A 22,696-nucleotide genomic window follows, 5' to 3' on the forward strand; every position below is an offset into this window, starting at 1 on the left:
GTGTCCTTTGTTTTCCACATATCCATTATTCCTCTTTTCACTTGAAAACAGCTTGCTGCCAGCTCTTTCACAAAAGGTGAAGAGGGCAGGTCGAGACACGGCGAGTGACATTTCTAAAGTAAGATAACATAGAAGTCTTGTAATGCGTCAGACCCAAAATTACATCAACTTTATCGGTGTAGCAACACAGCCGAAGGTCGCCCATTTAGGAAATTACAAAGGTGATGATGAATGTGTAATGAATGTGCCAATAATAAGCAAGCAAAATGGCATTGTAGAAGAGGGGCCTACATATGTAGTTTGTGTCTCCTCTGGCAACCCTAATGTTCAGCATGTATAATAAAGTTAATGTCTCCATTTTACTCATCCATTTTCTTGATTTATGCGGTCACTTGCTGTTATTAAACAGTATTTATTGTGTTATATAGTCACTTTCAGCCCAACTGAAGGAATCCTTTGGCCTTCACATGTTGAATGAATCTCACCAGCCTGTGCCAGCCTGTGCCATATATATATATATATATATATATATATATATATATATATATATATATATATATATATATATATATATATATATATATATATATATATATATATATATATACTTACTTACTCTGGTCTTCAAGTGATGCCGTTCTCAATGGGATTGTGGTCAGTACTTTGACTTGGCAACCTTGGCAGTGTGTTTAGGATCATTGTCTTGCTGGTACGTCCAGTTGTGGCCAAGCTGGAGTTTCTCAGTGGATGCCTTCACATTTTCTATCCTGATGTAATCCTCCTTTTTCATGGTTCCTTGGACCTAGACGAGATTCCCTGTGCCTCTGGAGGAGAAACATCCCCATAACATTATGCTTCCACCACCATACTTGACAGTAGGCACAGTGTTCTTTGGCCTATAGGCTTCTCCTTTCTTCCACCACCATATTGAGCATCCATATGGACAGATAACTCCAACTTTGTCTCATCAGACCGCAGGATCGTTGAGAAAAAGCTGGGATCTTGCTTCAGATGACATTTACAAAAGGCCAGGTTTCTTACTGAGCAGCGGTGTCTTCTGAGGTTTACATCCATGGAGACCCTTTGTCCCTGCCTGGTCAAGTGTTTCCATTAGGGCCTTGGTTGTCATCTGTGGGTTGGTGTTGACCTCTCGGCAGATTTTCCTTGCAAGTTTGGGGGACATCTTACGCTTCCGTCCACGGCCACTGAGGTTTTTAACAGCGTTGAACCTCTTCTACTTGTTGGTGATGCTCTGGACAGTTAAAACAGGGACATCATACTGCTTGGAAATAGTCTTGTAACCTTTTCCTTCACTGTGGCTACGAACAAGACGCTGACGCAGGTCCTCGCTGAGCTCCTTCTTCTTGACCATGATGACCAGAAATTAAGAATGACCTGAACACTTTCCCCCTATTTATAGTGTTCTGGAAAGATGTCTTTTTTCCACTTTAACATTTGGCCAACAGTGTTTACTTCATTGTGACATCTTGAAGTCAGTACTAGACAAAATTTATCACATTTGGCACATTTTTGTTGAAAGATTGTCAGGGGTATGAATAATTTTGAACATGGGAACGCCAGAAATAAAATACCCCAGAAATAAATATTTTTAAAAAATGTTGTATTTTTGTCATTCTTTCAATTGTTGGCCACCTATAACTATAACTATATATATATATATATATATATATATATATATATATATATATATATATATATATATATATATATATATATATATATATATATATATATATATATATATATATATATATATAGACACACACACACACACACACACACACAATAAATTGATTTTCACAACTGGGCGTGGAAGGCTTTTGTAGTAGCGAGAATCCCGAAAGTGTTTCTTTAAGAAAATTTGGCAACGCTCATCCAATCAGAAACAGGAAGTGGGAGGGAATGGAGCGGGTGGGTAGCAACAGTTGCCCTGGTGAGGACGAGGCGCCATAGCCACGGTAGCCCTGGCGACAAGAACCCGGCAACGAGAGTCAACAACAACAACAACAGAATCGGCCGTAAACATAAAAGACGATATTCTACCGGTGGGAATCCCACACGTGGAACCAGAGGTGAAGCTCTCCACACAAAGTGCATAATGACGACCATAGCTGAGCTGTGCTGCTGCTTTTACCCTCGTTGTCCGTGTAGCCGCATCAGGCTGCACCGTATTAGCCTTCAGCCTCGCCGTTGTGTCGATAATCGCTGCCGGGTGTGTTTCTAAAGCGAGCTGCTTGGTGTACGCTGCACATCGGGGTGTCACGGAATCGTGCCTGCCATGGCGACGTAGCCTCAGATGCAAGCGGGCCGTTGTTATGGCGATGTCAAAAGCAAATGGTACAAAATGGCGGTTGTTGTAGAGACCAGTTAGCTTGCTAAGCGTGTTACCATGCAGTCTGTTCTGTCACGACATGCTTGTGGTGTCTCCTATCTTCTCCTAACTGAGCGAGCAACGTGCTATAAATCATTTCACCCAAAAAAGCATCTAATAAACGGCTAATAAGGACCAAATGTTTCCATGCCAACGAACTATCAAGGACTGAAATGACACATTTGCACAGCATTCGAGGCCGGTTAGGCGAGCATAGCTTCAGCGCCACATTAACTATTGATATTATTTTTGGCAGAGGCCTTAGGCTCCTAAACGACTCGTGCAAATTTAAGATTATATGGCAACGACTAAAGAGTAGAGGGGCGTGGCTAAGAGCACACGTTTGCACATGGGTTGCGGTTAGATAAGGTGAGGTTGTTTATCTCATAGCTCATAATGGAAGTTACTACCGCGAATTGATAACGCTTATGAGTCAACACTGTTAGTAGAACCGAATATTATTACAATTCAGGGTGATTTATTCATTTATGCTTTCTGCCAGAAGACCAATTGCAACTCATACATGTAAATAATTTATATTCTGCTTTGGTGAAGTTAGCATTAATTTAACACATGTATTTGTGAATGTGTCGTCCATTTTTGTTTATCTTATGCTGCCTTGTTTGTCTCTTAAGGGTCTATCCCATCTCATGCAATGGCCACCTCAGGCTACGTGAGTGAGATCCAACCAGCGGCCCAACCTCAAGGGGCTGTGGCTGTCACTGCTGGACAGCCCGATACTAATTCCTCAACTGCAACTGCCCCTCAATTCCTGGAGATTCAAACCACAGTGGCAGCCCCCACTGTTGTCACGCCCACAGGCCAGACTTCCTCAACAGAACAAGCCGCCTCGCTCACCGCTCAGAAGGCTGCAGGTGGAACACCGACTCCATCAGCAGTACAGGCTCAGCCAGCGCAGACACAGTATGTGACTGCAGAGATCCAGAGTTCCCCAACACAGTCTGGAAATGGGCAAAGTGCTCCTCAGTATATTGTTGTTACTGTCACAGGTAAGACCAAAACTCTCAATATCCATGCGTATGATTGACATTTAGAGTATCCCAACGGTGATGATGCAAGAGTACCTTCTTATTCCAGAAATTCTTTGCTGAATTTCATAAAACATATATGCATGCTGTTGCTAATTGATGTGTTTCATTGTCTTCAGCAAATGAATTTAAATCAGTCATTAAAATTAATCTAACACCATTGATTTTGAGGTCTTCCTTCTTCAGAAGGCTCACTACACTCCAATGACAGCGTGTCAGACTCCAGTCCTCCTCCATCTGTGGTGCAAACTGGAGTTCCCACACAAGTTGTTCAGCAAGTGCAGACAGTCCAGCAGGTAAAACGCTCAGACAACATTTTAGTTTTATCTAATCCTGTGTATCTAATTCTCTGTGTGTTCCCGAGCAGAGATCTGTGGTACAGGCGACATCTCAAATAGCCAAGACTGAGCCTGGTACACAGCTCAGTGTCACAAGTTTGCAGCCTGTTCACATCAGCCCAGAGGTGAGACAGGCAGAATCACATCACCATTTGTGCTTTTGAATTTAAGCCTCTCACTGTTACCTATAATCTCACAGCAGCTCACATCAGTGCCCGTGCAACATGTCTACACCAATCAGGTGCAGTATGTGGAGGGAGATGCCAACTACACCACCAGCACAATGTAAGAACAGTGAAGCGTCTTATCACATTCTGAGGCTGAACTTCATCTCTAAATGTCTCCTTTTATTCCAGTCGTTCTAGTGCGTTCCCATACACTGACACGCCGCTGTACACCCAAACTACGGCTGCCCAGTATTATGAAGCTCAACCAACTTCTGGCTCACAAGTCTCCACCCCTGGCACTCCTCTGACCGTCTCCGTGACTGCCGGCACCACTGGAGGTGTTTCCATGTTTGTGGCCCAACCCACAAGTGTAGCCGGGGGAGGGGCCACTGTGGTGTCCACAGGTGGGACCACCAACGGGGCAGGAGATGGGGCCGGCACTAATGGTGGCGCAACAGGAAGTTATGTAATCCAAGGGGGTTACATGCTGGGCAGCAGCAGTGGAGGGACAGCTGGCAACAGTCAGAACTACTCACACAACGCCCGCGCCTCCCCAGCCACTGTGAGTATTACAGAGGGCGAGGAGAGTAGCGTGCCGTCGGCAGACAAGAAGGTATGCAGAGGCGCCAAGCGCAGCAGTTTCTCTTTGTTTTGCCTTCATCCACACAAGCCTTTGGTGGCTCACATTGATGATGTCATAGTTACGTTTTTCGTCATGTGGAAAGATCAGTTAAAAGCAATTTGTGTATTCACAGAAAAATCCTCATTGTACACCATGTTTTTAGTTGGGATTTCCTCCTTAAAACAAAACAATGACCTCATCACTTTCATATCGTACAGTGCATGTGATGAGGGGCGTTTTAATTTGCCTGATATGCCCCAGCACATAACATGTCTCATCACAAATTCATCAGATCCACCTGACAATGCTTCCAAAAGTCCCATCAGTTTCCTGTGTCATATTCATATTGCATACCAAAGTTGTATGCCACGGCACGCAAACTATTTGTAATGCCATTTCTCTATGATCAGGATGGTTTGGATGTAATAAAGCGCATGTCCAGAGCTGTAGTGTCCCGTGCATACTAAGTGATCTTCAACATTATTTTGGTCTTTTCCTGGCCTTGCTAACTGCTCCAGCTTGTTCCCCTTTCGTTGCCTGTGTGCCAGGTACAGTGGTTGCTGGACAACTATGAGACAGCGGAAGGAGTGAGTCTGCCGCGTTCCACCCTGTATTGCCACTACTTACTCCACTGCCAGGAGCAGAAGCTAGAGCCAGTGAACGCAGCCTCTTTTGGGAAACTCATACGATCCGTCTTCATGGGCTTACGTACTCGGCGCTTGGGAACTCGGTACGATCAAGTTAATATTTGATTTGCTTTCATAATTTAGCCTTCATGTATGTTTAATGTTAAATTAAGCTGCATTTTTATTTCTCTCAGGGGTAACTCCAAATACCACTATTATGGACTGAGGATCAAAGCAGGATCTTCTCTTCTCCGGTTAATGGAGGACCAACAACATCTGGCCATGAGGCAGCAGCCTTTCTCACAAAAGCAGAGGTAGATATTCAAGTGCCATCATATAAACACCCCCTTCTGCCTATAGAGATATCAAATATCTTTCTCATCTGTCAATTGCTTCTTGCAGATTGAAGCCTGTGCACAAAGTGGAGGGAATGACCAACGGGACAGCATCAGGGGCCAGTCAGCAGCAACAACAGCAACAGGGGTCGGGGCATGTGGACATTAGCACCCAAGTTCAGCAGTACCAGCAGTTCCTTGGTGAGTCAGTGTACCTGTCTATAAGCTCTTATCAGGATCTTCACGTGGTGTGTCATGGGTCCAGATGCTTCCAGAGCACTGCCGGAATTCCCAGACATTGACCTTCAAGGGAAGTCCCTGCCAGAAGGCATCGAGCTTGAGCACATAAAGAGCTTTCAGCTATTGTACAGAGAACACTGTGAGGTGAGAGACTTACAGTAAGCTTCTGTTGATCAACCACTTTAAATATTGCAAAGTTTTTTCACTCACTCACTGGTCTTTCACTTCTCTTCTTACCTCATTGATTTGTTGCATACATGTAAAGAAACTCCCTCAATTCCTGTCTGTGTTAAGCAGCAGTTTACACAACTGTTACCTTTTTCCTGGCACGTCTTGTTGGTAGAAAACTGCAGAGCTGACGGAAATAATGAACCTCTGAGGTGCAAAGTGTATTTGAGAATTTCTGTTTTCTTTCAGGCCATACTTGACGTGATGGTCAACCTGCAGTTCACACTGGTGGAGACGCTGTGGAAAACCTTCTGGAGGTTCAGCCAGAGTCAAGCTGGCGACGCCACATCAGCCGTGTGAGTGGTCCGGATGACTCGCTGGCAGTTGGCGTGAACCATGAGCAAGCCTTTGTGGTAAAAATCATAGAGCTGCTAAACTGAAATGTGCTGTGTCTTCACAGCCACGATGAGTCAGAGAAACGCCTCCCAAAGTCCTGCTTGGTGTTGCTTTGTAAATATGAACCGGTGCTGCGCTGGAGCCGAGACTGTGATAACAGTCTATATCAGGGCCTGGTGGAGATCCTCATCCCGGATGTTCTCCGTCCTATTCCCAGTATGTCTTCTGTTCTATCCAGTCTGACGTGCATAGTAACCAAACGTAACCTAAGTTATCAGTCTTTGCTCTGAATAAATACTAGTATAAATAAGATTTAACCATCTTTTTTCTGGAATCAGGTGCCTTAACTCAAGCCATCCGGAACTTTGCCAAGAGCTTGGAGAGCTGGTTGACAAATGCTATGATGAATATCCCAGAGGAAATGGTCCGCATTAAGGTTTGTTTACGCTCCTACTCATACTACAGTAGGAGAAACCTCCTCCCTCCTTCCCTCATTCACACGCAACGCTTTGGATTTTGAGTACAGTGAATCATTAAAACACCCCCTACGTGATCTATGTCTCTAATAAGTTGCTTTTTCATCTTAATATTCTGCATTCTTCATTGCATTCAATTGTTGTGAGACCATATATGTCAAAAACTGTAATGCTATTTTAGGTCACCTCAGCCAACGCATTTGCCCAGACACTGCGGCGCTACACCAGTCTGAACCACTTGGCTCAGGCGGCTCGTGCCGTCCTCCAAAACACAGCTCAGATCAATCAGATGCTGTCAGACTTGAATCGTGTTGATTTTGCAAATGTTCAGGTAAGAAAAGAGCCTATTGTTATTGCTTGCACTCTACTGAGTCGGGAGGGTCTCAGGATTCTAATGACCCCTCAACGTTACAGGAGCAGGCATCGTGGGTGTGCCGGTGTGAAGACCGTGTGGTCCAGAGACTAGAGCAGGACTTTAAGCTGACCCTGCAGCAGCAGAACTCCTTGGAGCAGTGGGCTGCATGGCTCGATGGTGTGGTCTCCCAAGTCCTAAAGCCTTACCAACACAGCCCTACCTTCCCCAAAGCTGCCAAGCTCTTCCTGCTCAAGTGGTCCTTCTACAGGTGAGTGGGATCATTAGGAGGTTTGAAGAGGAACATCTGAATTTTTTATCTCTGTTCTTCAGTTCCATGGTGATCCGGGACCTGACCCTCCGAAGCGCAGCCAGTTTCGGTTCTTTTCACTTGATCCGCCTTCTCTATGATGAGTACATGTACTACCTGATCGAGCACAGAGTCGCACAGGCCAAAGGAGAGACCCCCATTGCAGTCATGGGAGAGGTAGACAACCACAATTTTGTCACTCCTTTCTTTTTCTTTTGAAACCCGCATGTTGTGTTTTGCCATCAGTTTGCTAGTTTGGGCCGAGGACTGAACCAGTTGGATCCGGATAAAGGTAAACACTCGCAAAAAAATAAAAATCACTGTCTTTGTCTTGGATCTTTTTTTAAAATTGTTTATCATTGTTTATAAAAGAAGAGGAAGAAGAGGAGGAGGAGGAAAGTGACGACGAAGGTCAGGAGTTGACCCTTCCTTCAGACGGTCCGGTGTTAGGAGACGAGTCCCTGGAGCCTCCGGCAAAGCTGGCCCGAACTGACCAGCGTGTCCTCTTCACCACAGGATCAGCCGACAACTAGTGTAACGCTCTTCTTGACACACACACACACACAAATGTACATACAACAGTAATTTATACACTCGGCTCTTGTTTTCACATGTGTTTGCTGGGTTGTGTGTCCTTCACACAGATCAGTGACACACTTGACGGAATGTGGCCCCCGTCCAACCCAGATATTAGCTGTACGACTCTGTAAAAAAGAATCTTTAATCTGAGCATGTTTTTTCCGTCATTGCAACCTGTAACCTCAACGTCTCGTTGCGGAGAAAAGTCTGCTCACACTAGGAAAGCGTCACTGCCGTATCAAAGTGGTCTAGAAAATACTGTGATAAGTGTCTACGTGTACAGGAATCTTTCACTGAGCAAGGCCGTGGAGTTGTCGTCCTGTTGGAATCATACTGTACTGAACCGAGCAGCAGGCATTTTGGGATCTTTGGATATTGTCTTACGTGTGTGTGCTTCCCGGCTCCTCTCGTGCGAACGAGTTCTGCTTCTGTGCTGAAAGTTGGTGTCGTTGATGACGTGAATCAGCCGACTGTTTCCTCTGTAGATATTTTCTAAGGCTTTTAAACGATGAGACGTGTGTATAGTTCCAGTTCAGTTTTTATTTGCCTGGAAAGAATTGTTGTCGTGCTCTCCGAGTGCCTGACGCAGCTGCTGCACACACTTGCAAAGACAAAGTGACAGCTGCCGGCAACGGCTCTCTCGTTATTTGCTGCAAAAATCCTCACGTTCTCATTGAACATCTGGTTCCCTGAGTGAGGTACTTTATGTGTCATATACACTCCAGTTGAAAATATCAGTCCAGCACTTTCTCCCCACCAAGTTTTACCAAGGAAAGCCCAAAAAGTTGGCGACTATTGGTCATGTTTTGAATTGGTTCATGCTGCATTTTGCACTTCACTGTTGAGTTTTCATGTACAGCTAGCTGTTAGCAGGATAGCTTGTTGTTACCACCAACTCTTCCACAAACTATTGACTCCTTGAGCACAAAGCATAAACCAGCACTTAGGTTGCACTCCAACAACCATAATATTTCAAGGATATCAATCTATTCTCTGTGTCGGAGTTGGGCTAATTTAATATTCCAAACCCTCTCTTAAGGGCTCAGATCAGTGTGCTTACGTAAAAAAGACTTGGTATCTATCTGACACTGGTGCCTTTTTAAATAGACCTAACTGTTTTTCTCACCTTTTAATGCAACATAATTGACCCTTTTCTTCCCAAAAGTTAGCATAATAAGTGCTAAAAACAAAATCAGCCTTTTGTGTAACGCATCATAAAACTGAAGGGGAAAGTGTTGTCTTTATATTTTCACTGAGTATATTTCTGTTTCAAGTGCTTACTTCCTGGTCATCCTGTCCTTTGTGCCTCCTTATTTTCCTTCGTGTCCTAATCTGTCCCCATGTTTGCCAAACCCGGTTGCTTTTATCCCAAAAATACTTGTTTTATTTAAACTTTCCGTGCCTGAGTGAAATGGTGGTATACTTTCTGCTGTATATTGAATTATGTTATCACAAAGTGAACCTCTTGTGCAGTGTATGGTGCTGTGTTTTCTATTCATTGTTGACCTGGTGTGCTTTATTGATTTATTCGTGACTGTATGTTCCGTTTTTAACCCTTTATTTGAGCCTCTTTGCACATCTTTCCCCCCGTGACCTTGTTTTTATGACTTTTATGCAGTTTTCATCGCATAGACTTTGTTCTGGTTTCTCCTCAGACATTTCATCTCAACGCATTTCAACCTTCCTACCAATGGCTTTGTTTCACTCGGGCATCTCCAACATCTAAAATTCATGATTCTAAATCTGCTTTCTTTGGATTTCTAGTTTTCTATGATCATTGCCGACTTCAAACCAGCACATTGACTTTGTAAGGCGACCACAGCTAAGTACATATCACTGTAGTCTTTTACCAAACAGCATTGGGTGGTCTTCGTTTACCCAGTCAAGTGGAGTCATTTTTATAGTGCATTGTTTGTAACTTACAAAACAACCTAAGATACAAAAAAAGGTGTTGTCAGTGGCAGTGTTTTATGGATTTGGTCTGCTAATAGTATGACTGTGCCTTTGGAGGTGGTAGAATGCAATTCAGATGTTTTTAATTTAAAAGTATAAATTAAAGGGCGAAAACAAAACGTCTCCCACTTGCATTTCTTCAATCGTCTGTGGCTTGAAAAAACGGCGACACGCTCGCTGTGAAGCGGTGAAACTTCCTGCGCAACATCACACCTTTATTGCCTATTGGAAAGTGTGAACACAATTTTAGCACGAAGTAGCGAAAATGCATCCTGAGAACATCCGATTTAATGACCGACAACATGAATAATATAGAAAGAATGACTGAAATCCCCGTCTTGAACAAAACAATTATAAATAATATGCGTTCAAACGTGGTATTATATACGATAATGCAGTAATACATATAGACCAGTGGGGGGCAGCATGCGCCCATTCTGAAATGTACGTTCATCTACAGACGTTTGCTTTCTCGGTAAGTTTGTTTCCAACTATTACATTATATTTATCTATTTTATTCAGCAACAAATTCCATCTGAACACGATCGGTGGTTACATATTATACAGTAAATGATTATTATGTTTAGAAGTGACACCATGTTAAAAAAAAAAACAGTCTGGAGATAACGAGATTTAAAAGTTATTAACATTGATATTTTATCTTATATTGAAAGTATTTCATTATTTAAACGATGAAAGCAGGAAAGGTAAGATTGTTGCTAAAATAAAACAAATAAATAAATAAAAAATAAACGCTGCATTACTGTTTCCAACATTGAAATATTATTTAATTTGAATAATTCAGTAGGTTCAAAAAGTCGGTTTCACGATCAAAACGGTGTCAAACACGTAGTTTTTTTTTAGTTTTTAGTTTTCCTGGTCATAACATTTCGATAAAAATAGTAGTCTGAAATTCCCCATCGCACTTTCAAAGGTTAAGCCCTAAAAAAAGATAATCTTCAAGGCTATTATTTCCCCAAAAATGACATTTCATCTCTGCAACCGATGTTTCGGAGAAATGTCATCCACCACGATGACGTCACCAGCCTTTAGCGTGTGTGCGTGAGCAAAATAAATGGAGTATACAAAATAAGAAAACTTTCTGGGAACAAATTACATGGAACAGTGGCTTCACCCTCAGTCCAGATACCCCGAGAAAAGCTGGCCTACTTTCTCAGGACAGGTGACCCCTCCCTCCCATCTCTTCTCTTTCTTTCTCCTTGGGCAGCTCAACAGCACATGAAGTGTACGCGTTCAAGCCACCTCATCCAAATGTTAGGAAATCATTCGTCCAGCTGAGAACCTGAAAACAAGCCGTGCTCTGTAGAGATTGGCAGCCAGGCCTTTTCTTAATGGGTCTGATGTGAAATCTTTCTTCCACGGCCAGGACCCATTTGTTTTATTGCCTCTCTTACATCCCAAGTTATTGAGAATTATTCAACCTCCATAATTATGGTGAAATTCTGCACCGACTTCTTTGTGCGCCGCATTTAAGTTCAATAGTTATTACAGTTCCCAGTGAGTTCCTTTGCACATTAGCTTAATGAGGAAATGATTCAGGATATTATGAGTGATGTCTACCCCCGAATCCTGAGGGACCAACACTGAACATGAAGAAGTAGTTTCTTTAAGATGGCGATAAGAATGGAGAAAATAATTGTGCCTGGAGAGAACCAGCTGTCCCACATGATCAACAATGCCATATTGCTGAGGCTGCATTCTGCTGAGCTCAGCAGGTTAAAAACATACCGTGTGTGTGTGTGTGTGTGTGTCTTTGTGTGCAGTTCTTGCGTCACAGTTGCTCCAGAGCAGCTTCTGCTTTTGGCAGGGAGTGTGTGTCGCACGCGAATATGTATGTATGGGGACTATTAGTGCTCCTTCTGTGAGCCTGCCGCTGGTCTCGGTCACTGAGCATCCACAATGAAACTCATACCCCTCCCACCCTCACACACTCCTGGAATTCACGTGATGCCCATTTCATTGTTGGATGCCACACTGATGCCCCACGGCCAGTGCCATGTCCGCTGAGCCACGACGGGTGTTTGGAGTTTAATCTCCCAGTTGGTTCACTCATTTAAAGCTTGTATGATTCACTGTATTATCATTGGTCAGCACGTCCTGGAGGCGTCGTCACCGCTGCGGTGGAACCATGCATTGAAACGCAATACTACCAGAAGAATAACCGCTCACATGTGAGCGACATGTCTGGTGTCGCCACGCCATTTTGTTGCAGACGGTTGAGTCATTTTGAATAACCACATGCCATCACATAAATAATAATAAAAATACACAAATATACTTAAGTTATTCACAAGTAACACATTTTTTTTTTTTGGAAACGTATAACTGCTATGCTATGCCATTTTCAGTCGACTATGTTGTTCTGAGCATTATCTGATATGAGCATAAGACTATTGATCAGAAGAGTTGGCATTTCTTATAAATCAATGTCAAGCCCTAATATTAGCCAACTGTATTAGCCCTCAGCTAATACAAGCTGATTCATTTTTGCAAAAAATGATGACTCATAAACATCATGAATGGGGCTTTTGTAATATTAATATACAAGACATTTTATACTCCTAATTTATGTATAATATATATACATAATGTACATGCCTAAAATGATTCTCCTTACATGCTATGTGGTGCTAGCTGTAGTCATGACACTGTCATTTCACTATGCAGGTACCTCTGAGTGAGTGAGTGAGTCAGTGAATGAGTGAGTGAGTGAGGACTTGGCAAAACATATCAATATGAGCATAATAACATGACTTACAGTGTTTATCAGATATCACTTATCATTATCTTGAGTCTTTCCCCGCAAAGATGCTGCTCTCAATCTAAACCACTCTCAACCACCCCAGAATGAATGACATATTTAGGACTTTCTTGTAGTTTTTCTTGAATGTCAAACTCACACTGTGTTTTGTTTGTTTCACATTGTTTCAGTGATGGAAATCTCCACATTTTCATTGCGTTTTACAATTTAGCTGATGAAGAAAAGTCAATCCCCATGTTCCCTCTGACCATATTTTACTGTGCTCATCCCAGAGAGTCATGCAGGCAGCCAAGTATTCGCTGGCGTACATAATTTCTCCTATACTCCCCAGGACCCTGAGGTATGTATGTGGCAATGCACTCAACTCCTCTTGCCTCATCACCTTCGTTTGAACTCATCCCTGATGAAGCAGCACGTTGCACCAGTTAAAAACCTGCGACTAAGGAAAACACTCTTGTCCACCTTATTATGTGTAAGACACTGTCGCTGGTCTGCATGGGAGTGTGTTTAAAATCTTATTTTGTTGTTGTTCTTTGAAATATGAATATTATTTGTGATTTTTTAATTTGATTTAATTTGTGTCTTGTATAAAAAATAAAAATAAAAATAAATTCTCCTTTTTTGGATAAATAACTTTTCAATACTTAGAAAATATTATTATTACTTATTTTCTACTTACTACTACTCTACTTCTACGTAACAAAAGTCTGGTTGCTGCAGGACAGAGGCTTTCCATGACGTGTTGACCGATGTTTTGGGAAGCCATTGTGTCGGGTGAATTTTGTGGATGAGTCTGCATGAGGTCTGAGAAGCAAGGAGTTCAGTCGGGGCGGAGTGCTCTACATGCATCTAGCCATTAAATTATTCAGACTTATGAATCATTGAATCAAGAAACTCCTTTTTAGGCCTTCTCCTCTGAGCTCACAAGGAAACATCTGGCAAAGACAAAGATCCTAAACAAGTGTTACTCATTGCTTTTGATACCAAGCATTGCTGTCATTTTGATCCTGAGAATGTTGAGAGTCTTCATGTATCAAGAACAAATGATCCATGTTTGTGTTGCTGTCCCTGGTGCTGAAATCAGTCTTGATCTGAAAGTGAATTTCCTTGAGTATGTCTGCGTTCGTGAGATTAAAAATAGTGGTCTTTAATGCCCTTGTGGTGGGGTCAATCTCAGCATGGATGGTAGCGTTGCTTAAGTGGTCGCAAAGAAAAACGATCCCTCTTCGGCGGATCGGATAGACGTTTAAGGCCGCGCTGGTATCGATTTGTACGCTGAAGGTTTCCTGAAGCTGGGGTGAGTGAACTCTGCTGCTCCCCCTTAAATCTGTATGTGTGCAATCATTTCCCATTCACAAGCGCGTTTATTCCTGGAGTCAATCAATTAGGCCACGTAATAGATAGAAGCAATGTTGTCCTGTGATGCTGAGGGATGCAGCTGCTCCTTCTCCTGCTCCCCTGGGAGAAGCAGAAGCGTCTTCACGACAGGAAGAGCAATCATTGTTTCATAGCGGCTACGGCGTCTTGGTAGCACCAGGGACCTTTTATCGCAGGAGGAAGAGAAAATAAGGGTTAGAAATGCAAATAAGTGAAAAAGGTGGTAAGAAGTGGAGGAAGCTAAAAATAACTGTGGCAATGAAAGGAATGAAATGAAAATCAGGGCAAATCCAGTTTTGACTGAAAGGGAATTCTGATTATCGGAAATCAAAATGTTTAAAAAAAATGGGGGAAGGTAGAGTGAAGAAATGAAGGGAGGTTTGATTCATGAAATAGAAAGCAAGGGAATGGTAAATGAAGAAGCAAGACATTTTAGCGGGGAAATATGCGGAGAAAACATTCAAGATTTACAATAAAACGTATTTCTATAGTAAAAATAATAGTATTTGAGGTACAAATAGAAAACTAGCAACAAAAAAGAAATGGAAATAAAAGGAAAAGATAAACATAAGGAAGGTAATATTAATAATGGGGAAGCGTGGAATTGAAAGAGGGAGAGGGAAACAGAAGTGTCTCAGGGAAAGTGAGCCGTAGAATAAACGCAAAGGAAGGTGGCGGAAAGAGGAAGGGAAAAACCGGGAGGGAGTGAGAGTGGGGGATGTGAGGGAGTCAAGTAGAGGAAAGGTAGCGAAGGAGGAGGGGGTGGAGGTGCACGGAAAAAGATCTTTGCGAAGGGAGGGAGGGAGCTGTTCTCTTCGTCCATTAATTTCCAAATGTCTGCTGCTAAGAATAGCCTCCTTCCTTCTTTCCTATCACGTATTGACGCGCACGCGCTTGCGCCGCTGCAGCTGGACCCCCAACCACCCCCCAAAAAACGAAGAAAAAAAAACCCCGTCACCTGCCTCTGGACGCTTACGTGTCCAGTAACACACATGGGGTTTTGGTTCCGCAGGTGGTGTCGCCCCTCAGACGAGTGTTGCGTGACCGCGTCTGAGGTGCGTCATGTGGCTGCAGTCTTTTTGCTTTAATCATGACGGACCAGACACCACCTTAAAGATCCAGCATTCCCTCCCTTCCGTTGTTTTTCATTCATCCTCCGATCCATTTCTCCGTCCGTCCGTCCGTCCGTCCCTCCTCCTCCGTGAGGCCGTGTGGAGCGCACTGTACTCCAATGAGAGAGAGAGAGGGAGGGAGCGAGCTCGAGAGAGAGAGAGAGGAAGGACGCGGTGTCAGGACGTTTGGGCAGATCAGTGCGGACTAAGGTAGAGCTTTTTTTCAGGGCGGGGATGGTGAAGGACTACACCGGCACCGATGATCCCGAAGCCGGACCATGAGAGGCGGTAAGCTGGAGGAGAAGCGGCCGTCACATCCGTGTCTTTGGCGGCGTCCCCATGTCCCCTGAGCCGCTTCTTCTGGATGGACGCGCAGGTGTTGCAGCGAGGGAGGAAGCTCGTCAGCAGCCTTAAAACACGCACGGTATTTTCCTTTCACGCTTCCAGCTCGACACATCTGAGAACATTCCTCACAAATGTCCCATTTCTGCGGAATCTGGTCGGAGCGCACTGCTGAAGCGGCAGTTGCCACAAGCTGTACCAAACATTGCGGATTTTTTTTTTCCTCTCAACGAAATAAATAAATAATGCTAGATTCTTCTAATTCTCTGGACCAAATGAGCGGGTTTTAAAGGAGGATGCGGGAGGATGCAGATGAACATGAAACATTCCTTATGATTCCTGTTGAAGGGGAAAGAGCGGATTGACGGAGCCAGAACTGCATCCAGTCAGCCAACCATTTAATTTCCACACACCCAAAGCTGGCAGAGACAGTGACGGGAGTCCTGTGAACCAGCAGCTGCAGGAGTCCGGCAGCAGCCAGGAGGTCCACTTGTGCATATGAGACGTTCTGCTCCGGGTGGGATGTAATGTTGTGTGGCTGCACAGCTGAGCCTTGGTCTCCTTCTGAAGATTGGCTCATAGTGTCCACAGCATGGCGCGGTTTGGAGACGAGGTTCCGGCCAGGTACGGCGGCGGGCCCGGAGGAGGGGGTCCGGGTGGCCGTGGCGGAAGCAGACAAGGTGGAGCCCATGGACATGGGCACGGACACGGGCATGGACACGGGCACGGCCACGGACACGGCCATGGTCCACCTGGGGGTCCAGGTGCCCAGAGAATGTACAAGCAGTCGATGGCGCAGAGAGCCAGGACTATGGCCCTCTATAACCCCATACCTGTGCGCCAGAACTGCTTCACTGTCAACCGCTCGCTGTTCATCTTCAGTGAGGATAACTTCGTGAGAAAATACGCCAAAAAGATCACCGAATGGCCATATCCTTTACTGAGTAGTGAGTAAGTACAAGGCCCAGACTGGAAACAGGTAGGCCAGTACACTAACGAACCTTATTTCCAGATTTATAAATGACGATGGATGACTCACTAATGGTGCAGGCAAGACAATGATAAACTCATAATAGCACTACACTTTTGTAGCTCTTTCATATGTTGATTTTTATTTAAGTGATTTTAGGAAACTATCTTTCAACACCCAAATTTGTCTTTTCTTCCACAGAGATGCGATGACATTTTTGGTCAAGGGTCCCTTCAATATAAGGGTTGGTGGATGAGAATTGTTTATGTTTAAGCATGTGTCATTGTTTCTTATAGTCTGATGACTCAGTTATGAAGCGCTCAAACTTTAAAACGCCCATCAAGTTCATGACATTTTTTACCGAACAGCCTGGATGTTGGCTGTAAACAGAAGGCTTTCACTTTGAAGTGATCAAAGGCACTGATGCAAATGAGCCAAGACGTGTGAGGTCCAACCCTGACCTCCATTATGGGCTCTAAAGACCAACAGATGAGGCTTCATTTTACCTCCTTGACATGTTTTCTTGCCCTGCAATCGCGGCTCAGTCAAGCCGCTCATTCACAGGTAGCTTTGCTGAGCACACTGGCATGTTTTCTGGAGAAGAAATGCAAGACTTAAACCACCCCCATCTGGATATTAGATTCCAGGATCATGGTAACAAGCCCTGCAAGCCCAGGAGAGTTAGGTGACATAGGGATGCAGGGCATCTTATTTATAGCTAATTAAGAGGCGGGGGCATGAACCTGCATCCCCTTTTTATGAGGCGGTTGATCACAGTCCATCACAATTGTTAGTAATTCTGTGTCACATGTGGGACCTTGATATATTGTACCTGTGTGATTTGTGGTGTGTGCTTTTCTGTGTGGTCGAGTAAGGGGAGGGGGTGTCTAGGGGGCGCTGCTGGTTGCTGATGTCAGCACGAGCGGAGGGGGGGAGGGGAGAGAAGGAGGAGAGGTGTGAGAGAGATGAAAATAACCTGCTACAATCTGTGTTTGTGCGCTTCACTCACTTCCCTATCAGCATGATGCAGGTGTCTCTCCAGAAAAACGTATGAGGGAGAGGTTTCCGGTTCCTACACTCTTAATCACACAAGACTCAGTCGCCAGTCAGTAATTGTACCATCATTTTAATCTGTGTCACCAATGTAAAATCGGAAGGAAGGCAATTTAGTGATGTGTGTTGGGATTAGTCGTAGTAGTAGACGAAAAAAAAATGTTGCGTATGAGACTACTGACCAGTCTGCTTCCATCTCTCTCATCCACAAGTGACACTCACTTCAAAATCCAGTTTATTTACCTTGACAATGTTGGACCTGAAATGGTCCAATGGCCTGCCAACAGATCTGCCCATTGTGGTTCACTCTGAACAGCGGGTTCTAATGTGTTGAAAGAGCTAATACATTCCTCTCTTCGCTCCACAGGACGAACCAGCGTGTTCATTCTTTAAGGTATTGGAGACTGTCTGGGTAAACTTGGTCTGATGTGACAGTAGCTTTTTGTGTTCAAGTTAATGACAGCGGAGGAAATTGGAGTAATGATCGTATTGATCGTCGCTGATTCTTGAGCTGTGACATAACTAGCCTAATTGGGTTGGGAGGGTGAAATGCAGGAGCGACTTGAACAAACCTCTGCGACTGATGTCTGATGGTCACTCTTGACAGACATGTTCAAGGAAGGAGTGAGAGGGACACGTCTAACTTAAACATCAAGCCATTTGAATTATTGAAAAGGGGACTACACAATGACCCTCACATTTAATTTCTGTCCTTGAATAACCGTTTTTAAACTTAAAATCCTTCCTTTTCTTACTCAAAATGAAGTGATGAGCAGCCAACATGATGTATGTTGGCTGGCCTTTGATAGCTTTTGTTGCTCTCCATGGTCCTGAAGTAGAGGCTGTTGTGTTTGGATAGTTGTGAGCTTTCTTCTAATAAAATGAAATAATAACACATACTTTCAGCTAACATTAGATATTAGGAGGCTTATTGTCAATTGTTATTATTATTATTATTTTACTTCATTGACAAGCATTTAATGCACTGATTTGGTACATTAATTTCTGCTTAAATGACTGAGAGATGGTTCTATTTCTTTCTCTCCCTTTCACTTCTGCGTCTGCCTGTGATGACAGGCACATGTCTCTGAAGTAAATCAGAGGTCATTTCACCTTGTGTTCCTGCACACGCAACATGAATTAATAAAAATCATCTATTTAAAAAAAGAACATCATTATTATTATTATTTTTTTAATTTAAATTGGATTAAAAAGTATAGCATCTATTTTAATATTAATAAAACGTCTACTGTCCTAAAAATTATAAGCAGGGTCTTTTAAAAGTAATTAAACTTCATTCGTAAACAAAATAAAATTCAATTTATTAGAAATGAAAGGATACTTCAAACAATGGTTTTAAGACTGGAATCAGTTTATTTCCCATCTTCTTTAATGAAGCTCACCATAGCATGAAGGTTGTAGTTGCACACACATCCGGGCGGAGGTTAATATGGAAACACTTTTTGTCCAGAACGACAGGAATTGGTAGGTATTGTGTGCAACTACATTTGAGTAGTTACATTTTGTATAAGATGTGTTTGTCGCCATTTATTGCTTCCTTTACCAGAGCTGGGTAAAACGCGAGTGTAGTCACACAACAGCTATATTATAACTTTTTTTTCGGAAGGTACTAACAGTGTCTAACCCAGAAAAGTCTGGTGTTAATAAAAAGACTTTTAAGCCTAAACTTTTGTTGCTTCATGTTCAGTGTTTTTTGTTTAGCTCAATGAATTTAAGTCAAATTTCTTTCTATGAGCCAATATTTTCCTTAACCAAACACAGGAGGTTAAATGAAAGGCTTGAATAAAGCAGAACGTTCTGTCGGGAAAAAAATTCTTAAAGATCTTGAATTGTGTTCTGAATATTGTCAATAACTGATTGAGACAACGTCATTTCACTGCAGTCTAGAACCCACTTGTTACGGGATTATTTGGTTTGAATTGTCAGCAGTGAAAGTGTACTAGATTGTTGCTCATAACTAAGATATAATATTCTCTCTTGCGGATAGAGTCAGTCATCTTATACAAGTTCTGAAAGGAAATCCGTCCCCCACCTGCTTTTCTGCTGACATTTGACCCAAAATGCCCTTTTGACTTTGGAGAATCTATATCCGGTGTCTTATGTATCTACAGTAAATGCTATGAGCATAGCGTATATCCTCATCCACATTTGTTATCATTGTGTATTTATGAGGTGTCATATCAGGTGATAAAGTGCATAGTCTGTTTACGATGCGTCCGATTTCTTAAAAATGTATTTACTTTAGTACAGCGCATGCTCACCCCAAGGTTCAATGCACATCACCAGGATACATTAAGTGGTTTTCCCCTGCTGTTGTAAATGGAGAGGAAGTCAATAGAGGTCCTGTCTATCTTTAGTAACATTGATCCCATTTTGAAATATCACAGAGCAGAATTAGTATAATTCAAACATTAACCACATCATCTTAATTATCTGAAATAACTGCGACCCGAAAAAAAAAAGAAGTCTGACGGATCTCTTCCGCTGTGACTCACTTCCTGGTGCATTACAAAAAGAATTAAGAAAAGAGCAATAGATTAAAGTGAAAAAGTGATTATGGCTGTTGAGCGTGGTGGAGGTGCAGTGAGAGAAAGGCTTGCTTTCTTGTAGATACAGAGACTTGTGATGTATGTTCACTGCAGAATATAAATTATGTATTGGCTTTCCTCCAGCTGGCCACAGTTAACTATCCGGACTTTACAGCTTGGTTTGTGAATTACACATGTGCGTTTTGATTTGTTCACCAGCCGTCCTGCTTGGAAGGTCTTGTTCTTTTACATTTGTTTGTACAAGTTAATTTAGTTCCTTCTCCTGTTCATGAATGCTCACTCACTCACTCACCTAAACGCTTTATTTGTTGCCATTTTAAGTTGTATAATCATTCATGAGAGGCTCTCAAACAACCTTCCCCAGTTACCTAAAAGAGCCCTCACAAAGAGGCTAGTTTCATGCTGATAAATTTGCCTCCTTGCTCAACTGTTTTCATCACAACTTTGTGACGTAGAGTCAAATTCTTCTCCAGTTTTTCCACTATTAGTTAGCCTCGTGTTACACATCTAAACCTCTAGTTTTCCTTCTGTTTGCTATTGAGAACCATGGTGCCAGAGTCATTTTCAGTGCCTTAAATGTGGCTGATACCAAAATAATGTTTTTAGAAAATACAACGTATATAATACAAGTGTAGTAAACTTTGATCAGCCACTGAAACTACCTGCTATTTTGGTCACATAGTACTAGGCTTTTTAACACAGAAGTTCTTTGTAGCCTACTATATGGTTGCACATTTGGTCACTTGTTAACAACGGGAATTCTTTATGGCATGTCTAGAAAAAAGGAATAAAGGCATTGGATTTGAGGTTTGAAAGAACAGAGTTGAACCACTAAAAAAAGAGACCCAGGAAAGAGGGGAAGTCATGTAGACACCGGCATTATAGAGAGGGTCAGACTTATGAGAAGAACGGTGGAGGAGAGAGATGAAGAGTCAAACTGCCAGTCTGCATATAAATCATTTAACACAAAGTGGTGAAGTGGTTTGGCCTACTACACACGCTGACACAAAAACTTATTTGCTTTGCTGTGAGGGATATTGTCTTGACGTATGCTCGCTATATACTCACCCGGTCATGACCTTGAAAGACTGAAAGACAACTACATATTGATTATAGACTGATATAGTGATGTTTTATTACTAGATAGGGCATTTTACTAAGATGCCAAAATTGTGTTTGTGTTTTTGGTTGTACTTAAATTAGCAATAAAATCATACTGCTAGTATTTACTTCAGTTTAATGCTGGTAACGCAATAGTTTCTTTGGCATGTGAAATAGAATTGTGATAATAACCTTGACCCCAACAATGCTTAAATAGTATGTAGGTTTATTATAAATAATCCCCATATTTTCTGAGAGAATTATGTTTGAAAAGCTTTTATGCAAAAGCATCATGCTCTATTTGAAAACAGGAGCGTCTCTCCTCCCTTTATCTGTCCCTCTCCTGCTCTTTTGTGTGTTTGTACATTAAGCCTGCCATTAAGCCTAAAAAAATTCACCATGATTTAGCATTTTAAAATATTGTTTAAAGCTACTATGACATGCTGGGTAACAATTCATTGGATGTGTTATTGAAATATGAGGGACAAATATTTGCTTACAAGTAAGACACGACATTACATCATCTAAAAGAACCAACACTGAAATGTGACCGCATCATTTCAGCTCGGGGATATCTCCCCATTTAAAAGTTATAAAGGCTTGACATTCAAACACATTTAAATACCACAGTCAGTGATATTTTTTAATTCCTTCTCTTCTCTGCAGTGAATTCTGGCTCCTAAATTATTTAGATTCAGTCGCACAGCGGTTCAGTTTGTGTATTTGTGTGCGGGTGTCTGTCTCGGAGACAGCGTGTGTCTCAGTGTGTTTGTAAAATTCTCAGTGACGTTGGAAAGAACTATTTTTGGGCTCGGGATACGTGTACTGAGAATGAATAAGGATAGAGTCTGCGATGGATTGATTTTCTCTCGCCCGTGTTCTGTTGTCACGTGCAGCTGCTGCTGCGAGACAGACCCTGTTGGAAACCAAAACTATACCTGCAGGGTGCACTGGAACACACACACACACACCTACTTGCATTAAATCCTGAGCGCTGAATCGATAATACAAATATATATTCCCAGCGTTTGAACAAACAAATAGATTCAAATTATGCTAAAATGGCCACTGAATCCTCCACGGGCGCACCCAGAGCACCGTCAGCATCTTCTTAAAAGTGTCAACTCGGCGGTCTGTTAGTAAAGTGCGAGACACAGTGGCAGTGCAGAGATAGGCAGAGCATATGCAAATAGACGGGAGAAAATGTCTGCGAAGACGCATGTGCTAATTGATGTTAAAGCAAAGTGATAGAGGTCAAGCAGGGCTAAACTGCCCTTCAGGTGCTCGTGTTGTTACTCACCATAATATAAAGTGGCAGTGATATGGTACAAGTATTGAATGTTACAGCACTCATTTCGGTTTGTGACTCATGCTACAACCTGTTAT

General features: G+C 42.6%; 2 protein-coding genes across 13 annotated transcripts in view; both read left to right on the plus strand.

The window, feature by feature from the left end:
- Positions 1-1,928: 1,928 nt before the first annotated feature.
- On the plus strand, positions 1,929-10,136 carry rfx1a (regulatory factor X, 1a (influences HLA class II expression)). Of its 6 annotated transcripts, none has more exons than XM_053852593.1 (18): positions 1,929-2,093; positions 3,028-3,402; positions 3,613-3,737; positions 3,809-3,904; positions 3,979-4,064; positions 4,136-4,559; positions 5,117-5,298; positions 5,389-5,508; positions 5,597-5,730; positions 5,795-5,913; positions 6,187-6,293; positions 6,398-6,549; positions 6,672-6,769; positions 6,991-7,140; positions 7,224-7,432; positions 7,495-7,648; positions 7,718-7,763; positions 7,844-10,136. In XM_053852593.1, the coding sequence occupies exons 2-18, from the start codon at positions 3,048-3,050 to the stop codon at positions 8,002-8,004; spliced, it is 2,718 nt and encodes a 905-aa protein (XP_053708568.1). In that variant the 5' UTR covers positions 1,929-2,093; positions 3,028-3,047; the 3' UTR covers positions 8,005-10,136. The 6 variants fall into 6 exon arrangements, with proteins under 6 accessions (XP_053708568.1, XP_053708569.1, XP_053708572.1 ...); XM_053852594.1 differs by having other exon boundaries at positions 5,123-5,298; XM_053852597.1 differs by having other exon boundaries at positions 4,136-4,508.
- Positions 10,137-15,152: 5,016 nt separating this feature from the next.
- LOC128751463 (voltage-dependent P/Q-type calcium channel subunit alpha-1A-like) overlaps positions 15,153-22,696 on the plus strand; it is a 53,079-nt gene continuing 45,535 nt past the window's right edge. For 3 of the 7 annotated variants that reach the window (XM_053852489.1, XM_053852491.1, XM_053852496.1), the window contains exon 1: positions 15,154-16,545. In XM_053852489.1, the coding sequence (XP_053708464.1) occupies positions 16,209-16,545 (337 nt within the window). In that variant the 5' untranslated portion in view covers positions 15,154-16,208. Of the gene's footprint in view, positions 16,546-22,696 lie in introns of all 7 variants that reach the window. The other 4 variants (XM_053852490.1, XM_053852493.1, XM_053852494.1 and 1 more) reach the window with 2 other exon arrangements.

Source organism: Synchiropus splendidus, chromosome 19 (genome assembly GCF_027744825.2).
Source record: "Synchiropus splendidus isolate RoL2022-P1 chromosome 19, RoL_Sspl_1.0, whole genome shotgun sequence".
NCBI lineage: Eukaryota > Metazoa > Chordata > Actinopteri > Syngnathiformes > Callionymidae > Synchiropus > Synchiropus splendidus.